The sequence below is a fragment of the Clarias gariepinus genome, chromosome 4 (genome assembly GCF_024256425.1).
Source record: "Clarias gariepinus isolate MV-2021 ecotype Netherlands chromosome 4, CGAR_prim_01v2, whole genome shotgun sequence".
NCBI lineage: Eukaryota > Metazoa > Chordata > Actinopteri > Siluriformes > Clariidae > Clarias > Clarias gariepinus.
Genome location: NC_071103.1, coordinates 39,577,273 through 39,594,021, shown reverse-complemented (window position 1 = coordinate 39,594,021; position 16,749 = coordinate 39,577,273). Strand labels below are relative to the sequence as shown.

Genomic DNA, 16,749 nt, shown 5'->3' with positions numbered 1-16,749 from the left:
TGATGGAGAGAGAAATGTATATATAGAAAGAGAAAGGGAGCGAGTGGACGGAGGGACAGGTTTCAGGTGTGTAGTGGTCTTCCTCGTCCTCTCACTTGTCATGTGTTATTAACACGGAGTCACTGAGGCAGAGAGGAGACGCTGCAGGGTGCTGGGGTATCTACAGGACCTGTAACACACACACACACACACACACACTTCGATGCAGATGGATTTGGGGTGACGTGGTGTGATGGTGCAGACCTCTCACAGCTCGTCTCGGGATGCTGGGCTGCGTGGTGGACCGCAACTCGTCTGTCAAAAACCTGATCTGTGACCTGTACTGCGCCTTCAACACGCAGGTGTGTGTGTGTGTGTGTGTGTGTGTCTGAGTGTCTGAGTATTCATGTCAGGCATGCATTGTTTCCTATTTTATCCATAACATACTGTGTACTGTGGTTTTAGTGTGTGTGTGTGTGTGTGTGTGTGTGTGTGTGTGTGTGTCAGTGCTCTGTGCTGTAATACTGCAGTGTGAATTAGCGATGCTTGCTTTATCGAGTCTCTGTCACAGCTGATTTCACGTTATATAACATCAGCACAGCTGCGATGCGGTCGTAGACATGAGGGTTCAGCGTGAGAACTGAAGATATCACAGCCGTGCTGATATTCAGCACAACAGCACGACCTCGAGTGTGATATCGCTTTTGTACAACAGTTTCACAAACACCGTTTATTATCAACAGATTACGATTTGTTTGTTTATTTAACCAGTTACCCTTTAGCAACCTGGTGAAACTAACTTACCGCGACCGGCGGTTAGCATGTGACCGTTAGTGCAGTAGACACTTAGCGGTACTCTGTAGCTAAAAGGTGAGGAGAATAACCATGGAGGTGGTGGACAGTCCTGAGAAACTCACCAGATTTACTTTATATTTACACTTATTACACTTTATAATATCAGCTCCGTTAACTTCTGGGTTCTGGGTCGAATCCCACATAGTGTTAAATGGAAAGCTAGTGCACTATGTAGGGTATATAATCCTTTCTCCACACACTAAGTAGTGCCCTTAATCGAGGTTAGAGAGCGATTCGGGATTCAGCGTCAGGTTAGAAGCTAGTTAGCTCTGTTAGCTCTCAGAGGCGATTCAGAAGGACTTAGACGTGATCAGTGCAGAGACGGCGTGTTGTTTAAGACGCCATAACGTTATCAGATGTGTGTTCTTACTGTAAGTGCTTCTGTGACTGGGTGTGAATGTGGGTTTTGTCAGACAGACTTACTCTCACCCACGCTGAGACACACAGTTAGTGTCATTAACCACTGGACAACACCTGGGACACGCCCACTCATACGTATAGTTACACCTGACAGTGCTGTTACTGTCTAATATCAGCACTCGAGAAATAACGCCTCTCGTCCAATCAGATTACTCGATCAGAACTAACTGTTTTACGACGAGAAATGAAACGAAGCTCAGGCTGAACAGTGCATGTGTAGATAAATTGCACATGCAGATGATCTGGTCAGAGATAAACTTTCTCCTGATTTCTCGTTGTTATTTATAGAAGTGAAAGTGTTGCATGAATGATGTCTCTCTGCCTGGCTGCTTTCACACAGCAGCTCAGATGAACATGTGGGCTGGGTAGATATGTAACACTGGAAATCCTCTGTGTGTGTGTGTGTGTGTGGTGTGTTGGTTATACCTAAATCCATGCCCGTATGCAGGTTCCCTCTCTGTTTAGGCTTTGTGGTTATTGGAGGTTACAGTATACAGAGTTTACAGTATATACAATAAAACACCATCATATCATAAAACATCCTCGTGGTGTCTGGACCTGCACGATCCATCCTGATGGTTGGAGTTCTGATCACTTGGGAAGCGCTCTCTCTCTCTCTCTCTCTCTCTCTCTCTCTCTCTCTCTCTCTCTCTCTCCATGAAACCATGACGTTGACTTTAGACTGTAACTGCATTAAAAGCGCTACACAAAATAAAATTGAATTGAATTGTGGTGAATGTTGCACTATTGAATGTGTGTTTAAAGAAATTTCCTGAGACGATATTATCATGATCGGTGCTGTTTAAATTTACATTACGGTTTTAGAATTGCAGTAAGTCCCCTACATACAAACATTCAACTTACGAACTTTCGAATGCTCGACATGCTTTCACGCATGTTTAAACGTGGACATTAGATCACATGTCCGATGTTTATCGTCACTTGCGTGCAGTGTGCATCTCAGGATTTCCCGGAAGCAAGCATTAAAACAGCGGCAATGAAACTGGTACTGCTAAGAAGCACCAAGCGATAACGATGGAGACAAAAATCATAATAATTGAAAGAATGGAGCACGGTAAAAAGATGGCAGACATTTTTGGCTTATTCCTTTTAGATGAATCAGTCAACTATTGGAACAATTCTAAAGAACAAGGACAAGATCATGTAACGTTAATTTTATACTGTGTATAGCCGATTGTGTTGGTATTCTGGTACCTAGGTAAGGTTTGTTCGACTTACGAACGAATTGGACTTACGAACAAGCTCTTGGTACTGAACTTGTTCATATGTTGCGGACTGTATCCTGATTTAATATTAAATATTTATCGTTTTTGTTATAATTCTAAATTAACGTAGCTAATAATTTTTTCCCCTAAAGGTATATCTTATGTTATCTTATCTTATATTGTGCCAGATGATAAAATCATGATACATAAATAATTTGATTATCCTCAGCTCTAGAGGAGATTTGGGGCTGAAATTAATGGATTGAGCTTTGTATTCATCCAGTCGTATTAAACTTATTATAAATGTACCGGACCAAAAAAAAAAAAAAAACTTGAATTGTGCTCAAATTTATGATTTTCGGATTCACAGAATTTATTTATTTTGTTTTTATTAAAAGATCTAAACTAAAACACACTCGATATTACCCAATGCCTGCACTTCTCTGTAACAAACTCTTCTATATTAATATGCATCGAGTAACATCATGGTGCTGTTCTGTATCTAATATGAGAGATGGGGTTTATTTTTGGCGTCCCGAGTGTGTGACGCCTCTCTGCCGTCCGTGTCTTAGGCAGACAGATTGCGTGCAGGACTTCGCTGTGGAAGACTGCAGCTTTTATCCAGCCCACGGTCCTGCGTGCTTTTCTGGTCCGATCTCTGCCCTCGGATTTAATTTTAGCCTGGTAGAGTCTTGACGAACTGATCTTCCTCTGTTTCATAACTGAAGCCAGGCTTTGTGTGCGAGCTACAGTGCAGCCTAATGACACATCCCTGCGCCGCCGCCGCCGCCGCCACCTGGTCACGAACAGACGAGCGCGGCACCGCTTCAACACGCTCGCTGTCTCGCGGAAGAGCCCGGAGGCCATGAAGAGAATATGCCATTGTATGTCCTCGGTCCCGGGGTCTTCGCCCGGCGTGGAGGCGTGGTGTCTGTTTGTGGGACTCTCACCAAGCAGGAGGATGTTAATTATTTATACTGAATCTGTGGTGAAGATCCCAATTACCGTTGCATCTGGGGACGCCCTGGGGATTCAGAGGGGTGGGGGTGGCTGGGGGTCTTTGTCTGGAATCCCTCTATCTCTCACACACACACAGACACACACACCTTCACACACATACACAAACCTCCAGCAATATGCTTAGACAATTCCCAAGAGAGTGTATGAAAAGGTGTGGAGAATTAGAAATGATGGAGAAAGCGTCACAACTGTGTGTTGATAATTACACCATTACTGAGGGCCGTGTGTAAACCAGCCTGTGTTTGACTGTAGTGTGTTGCATCATCCTGTGATGTCATGTACTGTGTTAAGGTTCTCTGCGGTAAGGTGTGTTGGGTCAGCCTGTTCAGGGCTGGGATTCACTGTATGTGCTGTGTTGTTCAGTTTAGTTACAGTATGTGTTCGGTTATCTGTGTATAAGGAACAGACTGTGTTGGGATTTGCTGTGCTACGATGGCCTATGTTGGTTCTTACTGTGTTGTGGAGTAGGGTATAGGAGCGCAGGGTTGGATTAGGTCATGGTTTGATGTGTTTTAGTGTGCTGTACTGTAGTGCATTGTGTTGGGTTGTGGTTTGCTATGTTATGATTAACTGTGTTGTGAAGTCATGTGTTGAGCTGAGCTGTGTTGAGATGAGCTGTGTTGTGGAGTCCTGTGTTGAGATGAGCTGTGTTAGGGTGTGCTCTGTTGGTATTTACTGTGTTGTGAACTGGTGTCTAGGAGCACTGTGTTGTGTTGTGTTGTGTTGTGGTTCACTGTGTTAAGATTAACTGTGCTAAGGGATGCTGTGATAGACTGGTGTGTGCTGCAGTTTACAGTGCAGTCATGTGTTGTCCTGTGCTGTGTTGGAATGGGGTGGGATGTGCTGAACTGGTGTGTTTTAGTGTGTTGTGTTGTGCTGTGTTGGTTTGGGTTGTGCTTTGCTGTGTTAAGGTTAACTGTGTTGAGATGAGCTGTGTTGAGATGAGCTGTGTTGTGAAGTCCTGTGTTGGTATTTTCCGTGTTGGGACGCACTATGCTGCGGTGCGCTGTCTAAGAATGTGCTATTTTGCAGTTTGTTGTGCTAAGATTTAGATGTTCTGTGTTGTGTGGTGTTTTGTGCAGTGTTTCAGTGAGCTGTTTGGGGTTTTGTTAATTAATATGAACTTTATTTCTGTTTACAATTATTTACACCAGTTCTTGTATCCTTTTCACTTTGCTTTAAAAGAGACGACAATGTTGTAAATATTTAGGGAAATATATAAACCACATAACTAAATAATTTAGTAATTGTAATTTCTTTATTTACAAATCAGCACAGGCAGGTATAAACAAAAATAGTGAAGGAGTGATGTAGCTGAGGTCGAGGAACTGTTATCATTCTTTTATATATCTTTAGGCCACACCCACTGCATGTATAAATCTAAAAGCATATATAGATACACTATACATCCAAAAGTATGTGCACCCCTGACCATCACACTATACGTGGTTGAAGTTGTATAGAACATCTCCACTGTACACAGCTTCTCTAAGAACTAAGAGACCTGTGAGATCCAAATCTCCAGAACCAGGAAGACATGATGTCTTAAAGAACCATGGTGTGGAAGAACTCTGGCGTCCTGCACTCCAGAGTCATGACTGAACTGGGACTGGAGACTCCCTGACTCATGCTCTTATAGCCGTTTAAGTGTGGAGTGATGGTCAGGGGTGCACATACTTTTTTATTAAACAGTTAATTTGGAGCGTTAAATGCAGTTTGTGGCCTGAATAACGGTGATGCATATTTGTATTGATTTATAACGGAGCACAAGTTCTTCACTGAACTGAGAGTTAGCGCTGGAGAGGAGAGAGTTTCTCTCATATTCAGGTTTCCCTCTCTTTCTCTCGCTTCTTTGTAAAGAAGAAATTCCAGGCCTTTGACCCCCACAATGGCGTCCATTTCCATATGAAAGCGTCCCTTTGGCAGGACGGAGGGAGCTGCTTCAGGAACAGAGCGCGCACTCCAGCCGAGACGATTCTGTTTACACTCTCGGTGGACCTGCACCTCCAGATCCCTCCAAGAGTGTGTTAGGGAAACGCCGGGGTGCTTCTGACGTCAAGCCGTGTGTGTGTGTGTGTGTGTGTGTGTGTGTGTGTGTGTGTGTGAGAGGTGGAGGTAACCCACGCTCAGTGGATTAGACTGGTGAGAGCGTGAGAGAGGGAAAGAGAGAGAGAGAGAGAGAGAGAGAAGGCTGCAGGGTCTCTGAAGGAAAAAACCTGAAAAGACGCAATGCAGGCAGACCTGGGGGGGAGGGGCAAGGGGCGGGGCTACCGGCCAGCACCGAGGTGGGAGGGAGGCTTTTTATTAAGGACTGCGTAACTAAGGGAGACGTGCTGCACGTGTACACACACGCACACACACACTCAAACACACAGCATGCACATACAGAGGAGAGGTGGTGTGTTGCCATGACGACAGCGTTCGGGTAGCAGAGGGCGAAAAGGGCGAGTGGCATCGCTAAAGAGAGAGAGAGAGAGAAATGGAGGGAAACATTGGAGTGAGAATGTGGGACAGAGAGAGAGGGAATGCTACAGAAATGAACAGATAAAGGTGTACGAGCAGGATGCGGCACTCGGGACGAGGAGGAGACGCAGCTCAACATCTGACTCGTGGAAAATTCACCTCCTGATTCACACTGAAAATAAACAGACTGATTGATAAATCGTTCACAGGAGCGCTTCCTGTTGCCTAAATCCTGAGAGGACCAGGAACTCAGGAACCGTCCCTCCAACACTGTTAATGTTTTCATTTTGCATCTTTTGCAGCCTGTATGAACTTCAATAACCTCCTAAAAACGTCGCCCCACGTGCTCGTACCTGGGATCTTCCGAACCGTAGTCCAATGCCTTAACCTCTGACCTACCCCTGACCCAATTAAATGTACTGATTTGTATTTGAATGTATTTATCGATACAAACACCAAATAATTGGACGAATGTTTTGTTTTAATAATAATGTATATATAAATAATTATAAATAAATTATGTTATGCGTCACAACATGTGTCTCGTACTTCTGGCCAGGACCCATTTTTCTTTTTTCCTCACAAGCTTCCTATCATCAAACTACTGTAGTTACTGTAAGACACATGATTGGCAGTGTAGTGTTACATCTTACCATCATATCTGCTACTGGGGATGTTAATGATTTAACAACAATTAATTAAGTAACAGTAAATCATTAAGATAAAAATTGCAATAACCAATTAAAATCCTTAATACGTGCAAGTTCCTGTCTGTCTGTCTGTCTGTGTGTGTGTGTGTGTGTGTGAGCTGCAGTGGCTGAGCTGCATTATTGGAAGGTTTATCCCGACGGTTCCACACAGGAAAATAAAGTCCTGCTTGTTTTTTCGTTGTTTATTTTTCTTTGTATCTTGAAAAAATTTTGAGCCCCAGTTCGGATTTCCGGTTGCCAAATCACGCGCAAATCCTTATTCTTAGGAGTGCTAGTGAGGGACGGCTTGTGAAAGTGTGTCATGGGGGAGGAGTCACGAGGAGACGACGCGGAGTGTATCACAGAGAAAGTGTGTTTTAGAGGAATAAAGAGCGAGTGGACAGACAGGAGGACTGGCAGGAGTACAACAAGAGGGAGGGAGTGTGTGTGTGTGTGTGTGTGTGTGTGGAGAGAGAAAACAAGAGTGTGTGTGTGTGTGTGTTAGTGTATCTGCGGATAAAAAGGATAGTGGGTGTGGTGTGTGTGTGTGAGAGAGAGTGTGAGAGAAATAAAGACAGACAGATTGTGTGTGTGTGTGTGTGTGTGTGTGTGTGTGTGTGTGTGAGAGGGGGGAAACAGTGTCTTTATTGAGTGCAGCTGCACCGGGGTGTGGTCCTCGGTCTGGAGACCCACTGAGCTCAGAGTTTCTTAGCTCCCTGCCAAACGTCTGCTCACCTCTCCCTGTGTGTGTGTGTGTGTGTGTGTGTGTGTGTGTGTGTGTGTGTGTGTGTAGCTAAGAGGGTCTTTTAAGGCTGTGTGATGGGCTTTTTCTGTGTGTGTGTGTGTGTTGGGACCCCACCCTTCTCTAAAGCTTACATCAGAACCCAGACATGTTCCCGTTGTCCTTAAAGGGTTCCTTCGTACCCAAATATGCTAAATGCTAACCGTAATGATGGGCTGATTAGCATAATGTCATGATGTGTTTGCGTAAGCCACACCCCTTTATATAAAAAAAGGGAACAGTCAATATTAACAAAGTTTACAGTAAAGGTCGTGCTGGTGTTTTATTATATACGTGTATATATATACAGTCGTATAGTTAAAGAGGGCGTGTGTGTACACTCAGGCGGCCGTCAGTATGTTTGTGCGGCCCCTCCATACATACTATATGACCTCCAGTTGTGTTCTATGACACCGTCTGCTTATAGAGTTTATACAGCGGTACCTCGGCATACGGTAAACCGCCTGCACCGTAATACCTCCCGTCTTAAGCACTGGAATTTTGCAACTAATTTGCCTGAAGCAGCATAAAAGTGGCAGAACCGAGTCGAACCGAATGCCGGCTAAGTTGCGCATACGTTTACGTCAGTGGAAAGCCGTCGAAGTGAATTTATGTATTTTCCTAACTACAATTTAGTGAAGACACAGTAGCACCAGGGGCCCCAAGAATGATATCAAGGACGGTAGCAAGAAGAAAAGGGAGTTTGGGTTTTAAAGCTGCCGGTGCCGAAAGGAATCATAAATTTAAGTAAGATTAAGTAAGGTCTATTTATTTACATCATTTCTAAATGTTTTGACTGTTTTTATAGGCATAAATATGGTTATGTTGTTGGAAATTGGCAATATTGATAATATATTTGGGTGGCTGGAGCGGATTATCTGCATTTACATTATTTCCTATGGGACAATGTGTTTCACTATACGAGGTGTCACCTAAATTAAAGCAATTTCCCTCTGGGATTAATAAAGTTCTTTGAATCTTGAATCTTGAATCTTAAGAACTCGGAACCTCCAACTCAGGAACGGATCACAGATAGTGAGGGTCGAGAACTGTCTTCAGGGTCACGATTCAAACACATGCGAGTGTCTTTATTCTTCGCTCTGTGTTCTCTGCGAGAGCCGTCCGGGTTCTCTCACACGGCTGTAGTGAAGTCCAGCTCCTGCTGGTGTTTGCGGTTCTCCGCTGTAATGCCTGTTATTACTGAATTAAACTTTAAAAGCGTGCGAGTTTATGGGCTCGTGTGGAGTCTGATTGTGGTCCCGAGTGTGTTGGAGGATTAGACGAGTCCGATCTCAGTGACGCCACTCAAACGTCCCAATGGAGGAGAAGTTCAAGGCTCATACTTTGAACATTGTGTGTATTTGTGTTTAGGTTGAAGCTCAAGTGAAGCAGGAAGGACATTCAGCATTACGCAGTGAACTCATACACACACACACACACACACACACACACACACACACTGCACTGACGTTTCCAGTCACAACATTCCACACGCTTTTTTATAGTGCGGGCCTCGAATGCTTTTAATCAGCAGGTCACGAGGCGGTCCAGCTGTCTTTAGTAGGGCTGGGACTGGAGCACCGAGGAGGAGGAGGAACTACACGCTAATGATGAACAGATTTCACTGGACCCTGCCTGCTACATTACTTCATCATCCTCAGAGGGACAGACAGAGAGAGAGAGAGAGAGAGCACCAATGTTCAGCACATGCTCATGACTTTATGAAACACGTTTAGATTTTAAAAATTTATTTATTTGTGAATAATTCCTAATATCTCACCTTTGTGTTGCTGTAAAATGCTATGAAGAGAGCGAGACAGCAAGACACAGAGAGACAAAGTAGGAGACAATGACCGTGAACGAGTGAGACAAGGAAGCGTGAGACAGACAGAGAGAGTGACAAAAGGAGAGACACAGAGAGACAGACAAAGTAAGAGACATCAAGAAAATGAGAATGAGAAATGAGAGACTGCAAAAAAGAGACAGAGAGAAAGAGAGACAATGAAAGACAGAAGAAGGAATCATACAGAGAGAGAGACAGTGAGAAAACGGCAGACGAACAACATGAGTGAAAGAGAGAGAAAGAGGGAGATGATGACAAAGACTAAGACAGAAAGTAAGACAACGAGAGATGGAGAGAGAGAGAGACAGAGTGAGAGACTGTGACACACAAAAAGACAGCAAAAGACATTAAGGAAGGAAGCTGTGAAGACGAGCGAGGGACGTGGGTGCTCCCCTTATTTTCTTATTTATGTTCCAGCTGTTGATTTGATGTGAATTATTTCTTGTTTAAAGACACAGAGACAGCAGTCTTTACTGAGAACAGGAAAAGAGACGCATGTACTCCGGCCCTGCCCTCATCTACTCAAACCGAGAATGCTTTTCCCATGAAATGAAAATGCGTCTCTCTTTCTCTCTCCCTCTCACACATACACACACCCACAGCCACACGCAAATACAGGCGGTCATGTTTAAATACCTTGGGAAGGCGTGTGTGTGTAACTTCCCTGCTTGGACACTAGAAGGTGCATCACAGGTGTTGGTGCATCTACAACAAGGATCCAGGGATCTGATCAGAAAAAGATGAAAAACCAAGTGGCATTAAATCATGTGCTGCGCATTATAGTTGAGTCGTTACTGGTTCCTGGTTAAGTTCTGATTGGTTCCTGCTTGGGTGGTTGAGTCCTGATTGGTTACTAGTTGAGTTCTGATTGGTTCCTGCTTGGGTGGTTGAGTCCTGATTGGTTACTGGTTGAGTTCTGATTGGTTACTGGTTAAGTGGTCGAGTCCTGATTGATTCTTGGTTGAGTCGCGATTGGTTCCTGGTTGAGTGGTCGAGTCCTGATTGATTCTTGGTTGAGTCTCGATTGGTTCCTGGTTGAGTGGTCGAGTCCTGATTGCTTACCGGATTGAGTGATTAAGTCTAATTGAGTGGTTGAGTCCTGATTGGTCCTCTGTCATGGCGTGATCATGCCTGACTCCAGGTTAAACCTGGGACATATTTGAATTATGTTTAAGGCATGGCTCCTTGTTCAATTTAGTTTGGTTCTTGATTGATTCCTAGTTCTGGTTAAGTTTTTGATAACCCCTGTTGGTTCCTGGTTGAGTACTTGTTGGACTTCTTTTGATTCCTGCTGAAGTAAAGGTTGGTTCCTGATTGAAATCCATTTGCATTCTGAATCTACAGTGAGGTTCTGGGTGGTTCCTCTATAGGATCCTGTTTGTTTATTGAGTTCTGGTTGGGGATTTTGTTGGGTTCTTGTTTATTCTGCTTGGACCTTGTGCTCAGTATTTATGTCCTGATGCGTTTCATTTGACTTCCAAACAGCAGTGTTGTCTCTCAGGCAGATATTAAGGGACATGAACCCCACAACACTGCTAACGTCAGTAAAAGAAGTCGGCGGTTGCTAGTTAGCTTGGTCTGGTGTGTTTGTACTGATGGCAATGATTGTCATAGCGATGCTCAGACAGTAGAGCTTTACTTGGAGGTTCATGACATGAAGCTTCTAACACTGTAAAACCAAAACAGATTTAAGGCTTCTTGTAAAGAAATTCACACTTTGTGAGGTTTTATGTTCGACATCCATACCACAGTGTTTAACTTGTGGTGTGAGACGTCGTCCTTGAAACCGGCATGTGGTTTGATGGTTCAGTTTCTGATTCCTGCCTCTGAGCGGAGGTTTGAACGAGCATCAGTCTTCTCTTGTTACTGATCTCGAAAATTCTGGTCTTCTGTGCCAGGTGACTCCAGTGTTTAATTCCTTGAAGAAATTTCCAGGGACGTGACACGCGGCTAGCTAGCGGTTTTATGCGCAAGGTGATTTGCATTCGTTCCAGTGCCAGCATACACTTGATAAATGTTCTTGTCGAGAGAGGACGGGGGTTTAGAGATCTCTGACCTCGTCCTCCGCTAATCCTCTGTCTCTTGTTCTAAGATTAAAGCCTGATTTGATGATGAATCAGATGTTCTCGCTTACCGGCCCCCTGAGGGCTTGTCTCCTCCCTGTTATCCTGGGCATGTGGATCTCACTGGAGGGACCATCTGGCCCTCATTCTGGGGTTGAGACGGGCCAAATGAGCTTTCTCTGCCTCCGCTGAGCCTGCTGTGAGAGCTAGCCAGCTGATTATTAGCTTACCGTAGATCTGGACTGCACTTGTGGCTTCGGCTACCGCGGATCTCGCGGCCTCACTGGGTCACATCGCGGTTTAGGTGATGTAACAAAACAAAAAAAAAAAGCCGTAGTAACTCAATATTGTAAGATTGATTGATTGCAGTGTTTAGCAAACGCTGCGTGACATCAGTCCTCTTTTCTCGGCTAATCAGTCATGAAGCGGAATAAGAGTTGGCTGGATCGGGTTTCAGAAATTTCACTGCCACCAGCTAGAGCCTGTTAGTGTGTGTGTGTGTGTGTGTGTGTGTGTGTGTGTGTGTAATCAGGCTGTCTAAACAAATTTCTCCGATTCATATTAAATTCAACCTCCATCCTGAAACACATTAAACATGTTTATATTAAAATTTTCGAGATGTGTTCAGAAACTCTGGTTCTGATTTGAAGCTTGGTGTTGTGTTTTCTTTATTCCAGTAAGAAGTTAGTGAAAGTGTGTGTTGTGGTAAAGTCACTGGGGGGGGCATTGTTGTAGTTCCAATACAAGACGAAAAATCAACAATCCTGATTAGCTCATCCTGTTAGTGCTTAAAAAACTGAACCGTTTCCATTTTCTGGGACTTTCAGGCTGATATTAACAAGAAAGCTAATAGAGATGTGCAGGAGCTGAGGCGTCAGTGCAAACTTTGGACTCCAAGTCCCAGAATGCAGTGCAGCTATACAGCACACTAGCAGAGACGCGGTTGGGCCTACGTAATGACGCGCGATGATGGTTGAAGTTAAAGTGTTAGTAGCGGATTTGTTTGGGGAGGTGGCGGACTAAAGGACTGCACTATCAGCAGATAGCAGAAAGGCATTGTGGGTAATGTAGAAAATTACTAAGCAACATTTCTGTTAATTAAATTTGCCAAAAAAAAAAAAAGCTCTGATGCCACTGAGGAGCAATTTTCACTTTCAAATATATATATTTTTAAATAAAGACTACAATGAAATGTTTTATATGTTTTTTGTAAGACATTAAAGCTGCATCTTAAAATCAGTACAGTAAAGATCCCTGATGGGTTGTATGTACGTTATTAAACATTCATGTTTAAAATCAGGTCATCACTAAAATATTTCCTCCTATTATAAAATAAATAATATTTTATTTAAAATTAAATAAACAATGTGTTAACTGAGTTATTAATACATAGAAATGTTAAATTACTGACAGCACTGATGTGCTTTGTAATCATTTTTGTTCATTATTCAATTTATCATGTAATCGTTGCAAAAAAAAAATACTGTAATCTTGATGGAACCTAAAATGGTTTTCAGTATAAGCATTAAATCTTATGTCATTTGATTCGTAATTAAACATGCAGGTTGCTGTGCATTATTACTGTATTTAACCCAAGCACAGGTGGAGGTGGTGTTTTATATGTCTCTGTCGTTTCATGTGTAATATTATACTATACTGTAAAACCCTGGGCCAAACATTTATCTCTTCACCAGTGACACGTGGAGCTGCAGGTTTGCCAGACCAGACTTTATTTATGTGACAGGTTTTAATAAACTATTGATTCATTCCTTAATTAATCCCTGGCACACAGAGTCACAGAGGAAAGACTTGTACTGAGCCGAGTGTGAGAGACAGAACATGTGTGTATGTGTGAGACAGACAGACAGACAGACAGACAGACAGAGAGAGAACATGACCCTCCTGACCCAGCTTCGGTCCTGGGTGTACCTGTACACAGGTGAGCTTATTCCCAGCTGATGGCTGACCTCGTCTTTCAGCACCTCCACACCTGCGCTTATTAACACATTCCACACATTTTATCCCACAATGACTTTATTCTTTCCAGAGATAAAGAGGAACATGTCCGGTTCTGACCCAGCCAGGAAGTGGTTCTAGGAAAAGTAAACAAATCAGAAAGGAGCGTCTGATCTCTAAGAAGGCTTTGAAGTGCACGTTATTTCAAAAGTTCAAAGGAGCTCCAGTGAAAGAACCTGAATGTAAAGCTTTGTTGCGACACAATGCATTATTAACCATAAAGACAGGACTCGAGCTGAGTATCGTCGGTGTATTGTGAGTAGAGGGGAGTGTGAAATCCTGTTAAACTCATCGGCATAGAATGAAGTACAGGATGAGCATCGAGTCTTTCACTGATTTTAGACGTTTTACCAGGAACCACTAATGTGGATGAGTGTTATAATATGGTTGTCATGACGACGTGATGACGTCGACATTGTTTTAGACAGTTGGAGTTTCTGCTTCAATAAGCTCCATTTCAGCTCTATTTCCATAGTGCTTATTACTGTATCATATCCGGTTCCTGAGACATAGCCGGTGCGAGGAGTTTGTTCACGAGGAGCAGTGATGTAGCAAGAAAGAGGAAACCCTCAGACGCATTTTCAAACCAGGATTTTCTTAACTCCTCCTAAAAATAACTTCGACAGCTTGGGTAGTGTTTATTAATGTGCTTCAAAACAATATTAAGGATTAAAACTTTCTCAAACAGATCAGGAAGAAAATGTATTTATCAACCTCTCACTGAGATTAAAGATATGAAACATTTCATTATATTGACCAGAAGACCAAGTCAGCCTCACAGCTCCAGGGTCTGGGTTTGATCTGTGTGGAGCGTCAAATGTTCTCCCAGCATCCATGTAGAGACCCTTGAGGTTTTCCGGCTTTCTTTCCACCTCCTAGAAGATGAAGATAGCAGTGATTTGCCCCTTGGTGTAAATGAGATGGACTGGTGTTCTCACTGATGCCCTGCCCAGGATGAAGATGTGGAGATTGCTGAGGACATATTTATGCTCTCCACATATTCCCAGTAGTAGGTTATTGATTAAGGTTACAACTCCTCTGAGAGCCACCTGTGACTCTCCACACTCACCTGGCCTGAGACTTCAGCAACCTTCTAACGATAACGAGGCTGTAACTCTGTAGTAGAAGCAGCTCTACAGTCTCGCTGCGGTGTAGTTATTATCCTGAGTTACTGAAACGTATATGCAGGGTAGAGTCCTCAGGGCTGTAGACCCCTCTGATTCACCCGATTCGACATGTCAGATAATTATCAGGAGCAGCTTAGTGGTTCGGGATCGCTGCTTTTAGCTCTGATATGGAGCAGCAGATTAAATCCTGGTGATGATCAGGAGCAGTCGTGCCAGAGCTGGGGTTTGGGGTTTTCCTGAAATAAGGAACAGATCAGTTTGATCACAAGATGTTGGTGAACAACAAAGTTTGTCCTGCTGCTGTTTCTCTTTGGTTCCTCTGTGAATGCTGGCCGGTCACAAGCCTCCGTCTGTTCCTCTAAACAGAGCAAGATCCTGTGGTCTCCAAGCAGGAGGCAGGGACAGGCTTCATGTGTCCTAGAGAACCCATGCTTTGGTGCTAACACTGACAGTTGCAGATGAAGCATGTTGGAGTCTCCAGTAAGAAGAAGAGCATGCTGCATTAACGCAGTTTTACTTAAGTCCTGTGGGTGAAGAGCAAAGCTTCGGTCACTCCATCTGTCTGTCTTCCTGCCTATCCCTCCATCTGTTTTTCTCTGTTTCTGTCAGGAAGACAGATGTCTATCTGTTTATCCATCTATCTCTGTCTTCCCGTCAGACTCTCCATCTCTCCGTCTTCCCATCTGTCCACTTACCTGTCTGTCTTCCTGTCTGTCCCTCTCTCTTCCTTTCTTCCTATCTGTCCATTCATTCATCTGTCTTAATGTCTGGCCCTCCATTTTTCTGTCTTTTTTTCTGTCCTTCTATCTGTCTGTCCATCCATCCATCTGTCTGTCTTACTTTCTGTCCATCCATCCGTCTTCCTCTCTGTCCCTTCATCTTTCTGTTTTCCTCTTTGTCCATGAATCTCTCTGTCTTCCTTTCTGTCCATCCATTTGCCTGTCTTCCTGCCAGGCCCCCATATGTCTGTCTTTCTATCTGTCCTTCTATCTGTTTCTCCATCTGTCTGTCAGTAAGACAGATGTCTGTCTTGTTTTTCTTTCTGTCCATCCATTCATCTGTCTTTCTTTCCTTTCTGTCACTCCATATATCTGTCTGTCTGTCCCTCTATCTGTCCATTATATTAATAAATGTCTTTTCTTCTTGTCATTGCACATTCTTCGTACAAAATGTTTTGCTTGTATCCGTGAGAAATGTAATTAAATAAGGAAAAGATATTAAAAAACAGATAAACAGTCAACAGCAGCAATAACACACACACACACACACACACACACACACACACACACACACACACACACACACACACACAATAACAGCAAAATAAATAATGGAATGAAGCATTATTGACATTATATGGCTCACATCATACTGTCCCTTCATCTGTCCCTCATGTGCCGTTCTCTGTATTTGTCTTTCATTGTACTGTCTATCTGTCTGTCTGTCTGCATCTCAATTTTCCTGTCTGTCTGTCCTTCTTTTTCTTTGTCTGATCTCATATGCTTGACCCTTAATCTGAAATCCTCACTGTCTGTCAGTCTGTCCTCCTGGCTGACGGAACCTGAACCTGATTTGTTTGTTTCCCATCATTCCTCATTTGTAAACGCAGCAATAAAGGGCTAAAAAGTGTGACATGCTGTTCTTTAGTAACTGAACGTTGTAACAGTTGGCAAGCTGCTTTACTAAAGACCACGTGGGGACGTGCTGTTACGGGAAGCTCATCAACCTGGCAAGGTCACAGTAAGAGTATTATGTCAGCGTTTAATTCCTGCTCCTTTCACGCGGTGAGTTCATTTCTAGCCGTGAGTCACGTGTGAGTCTCGGCGGAGGTGTTTGTTCAGCGCGTCCACCATCACGCCTGGTGAAGGATGTGTTCTTGCACAAGCCGAGCGCTTGGGCGACTGAGAGATTCTCTTCGAGCGAACTTCCTGAAAAGTGACGCAACCCGAGAAGAAGAGAAAACATTCCTGACCGATGCTGTAGTGTACGACACGGACGTTTGAGCACGTCGCCTCCACGCTGCTGGAGCGCTTCCCGAGGTGTGTGTTTAACCTCCGGCGTGAGACGGCATCTTCTGATAAAACACACAAGCCTGCTGTGAGTTTATCGGCTCTCCCAAAAATGCCAAACCTCCCAGGAGTGTGAGCTCTCGCGTCACTTACGGTCTGTGTGGCCGCGAGTATTATTCACTCTCAGTGGGTCTTAACCCTTAGCTCAGGGGGGAACCATGAGGAACCACGGTGCCGTCATGGGCGGGTTCTACAGAC

The 16,749-nt window shown here is 43.8% G+C and overlaps 1 protein-coding gene across 2 annotated transcripts in view; it reads left to right on the top strand.

Annotated features, from left to right (window-relative positions):
* Positions 1 to 260: 260 nt before the first annotated feature.
* The window catches only part of LOC128520130 (rho GTPase-activating protein 21-B-like), a 66,373-nt gene continuing 49,884 nt past the window's right edge, over positions 261 to 16,749 (top strand). For both annotated transcript variants that reach the window (XM_053494186.1, XM_053494185.1), the window contains exon 1: positions 261 to 341. In XM_053494186.1, the coding sequence (XP_053350161.1) occupies positions 264 to 341 (78 nt within the window). In that variant the 5' untranslated portion in view covers positions 261 to 263. The remainder of the gene's footprint in view (positions 342 to 16,749) is intronic.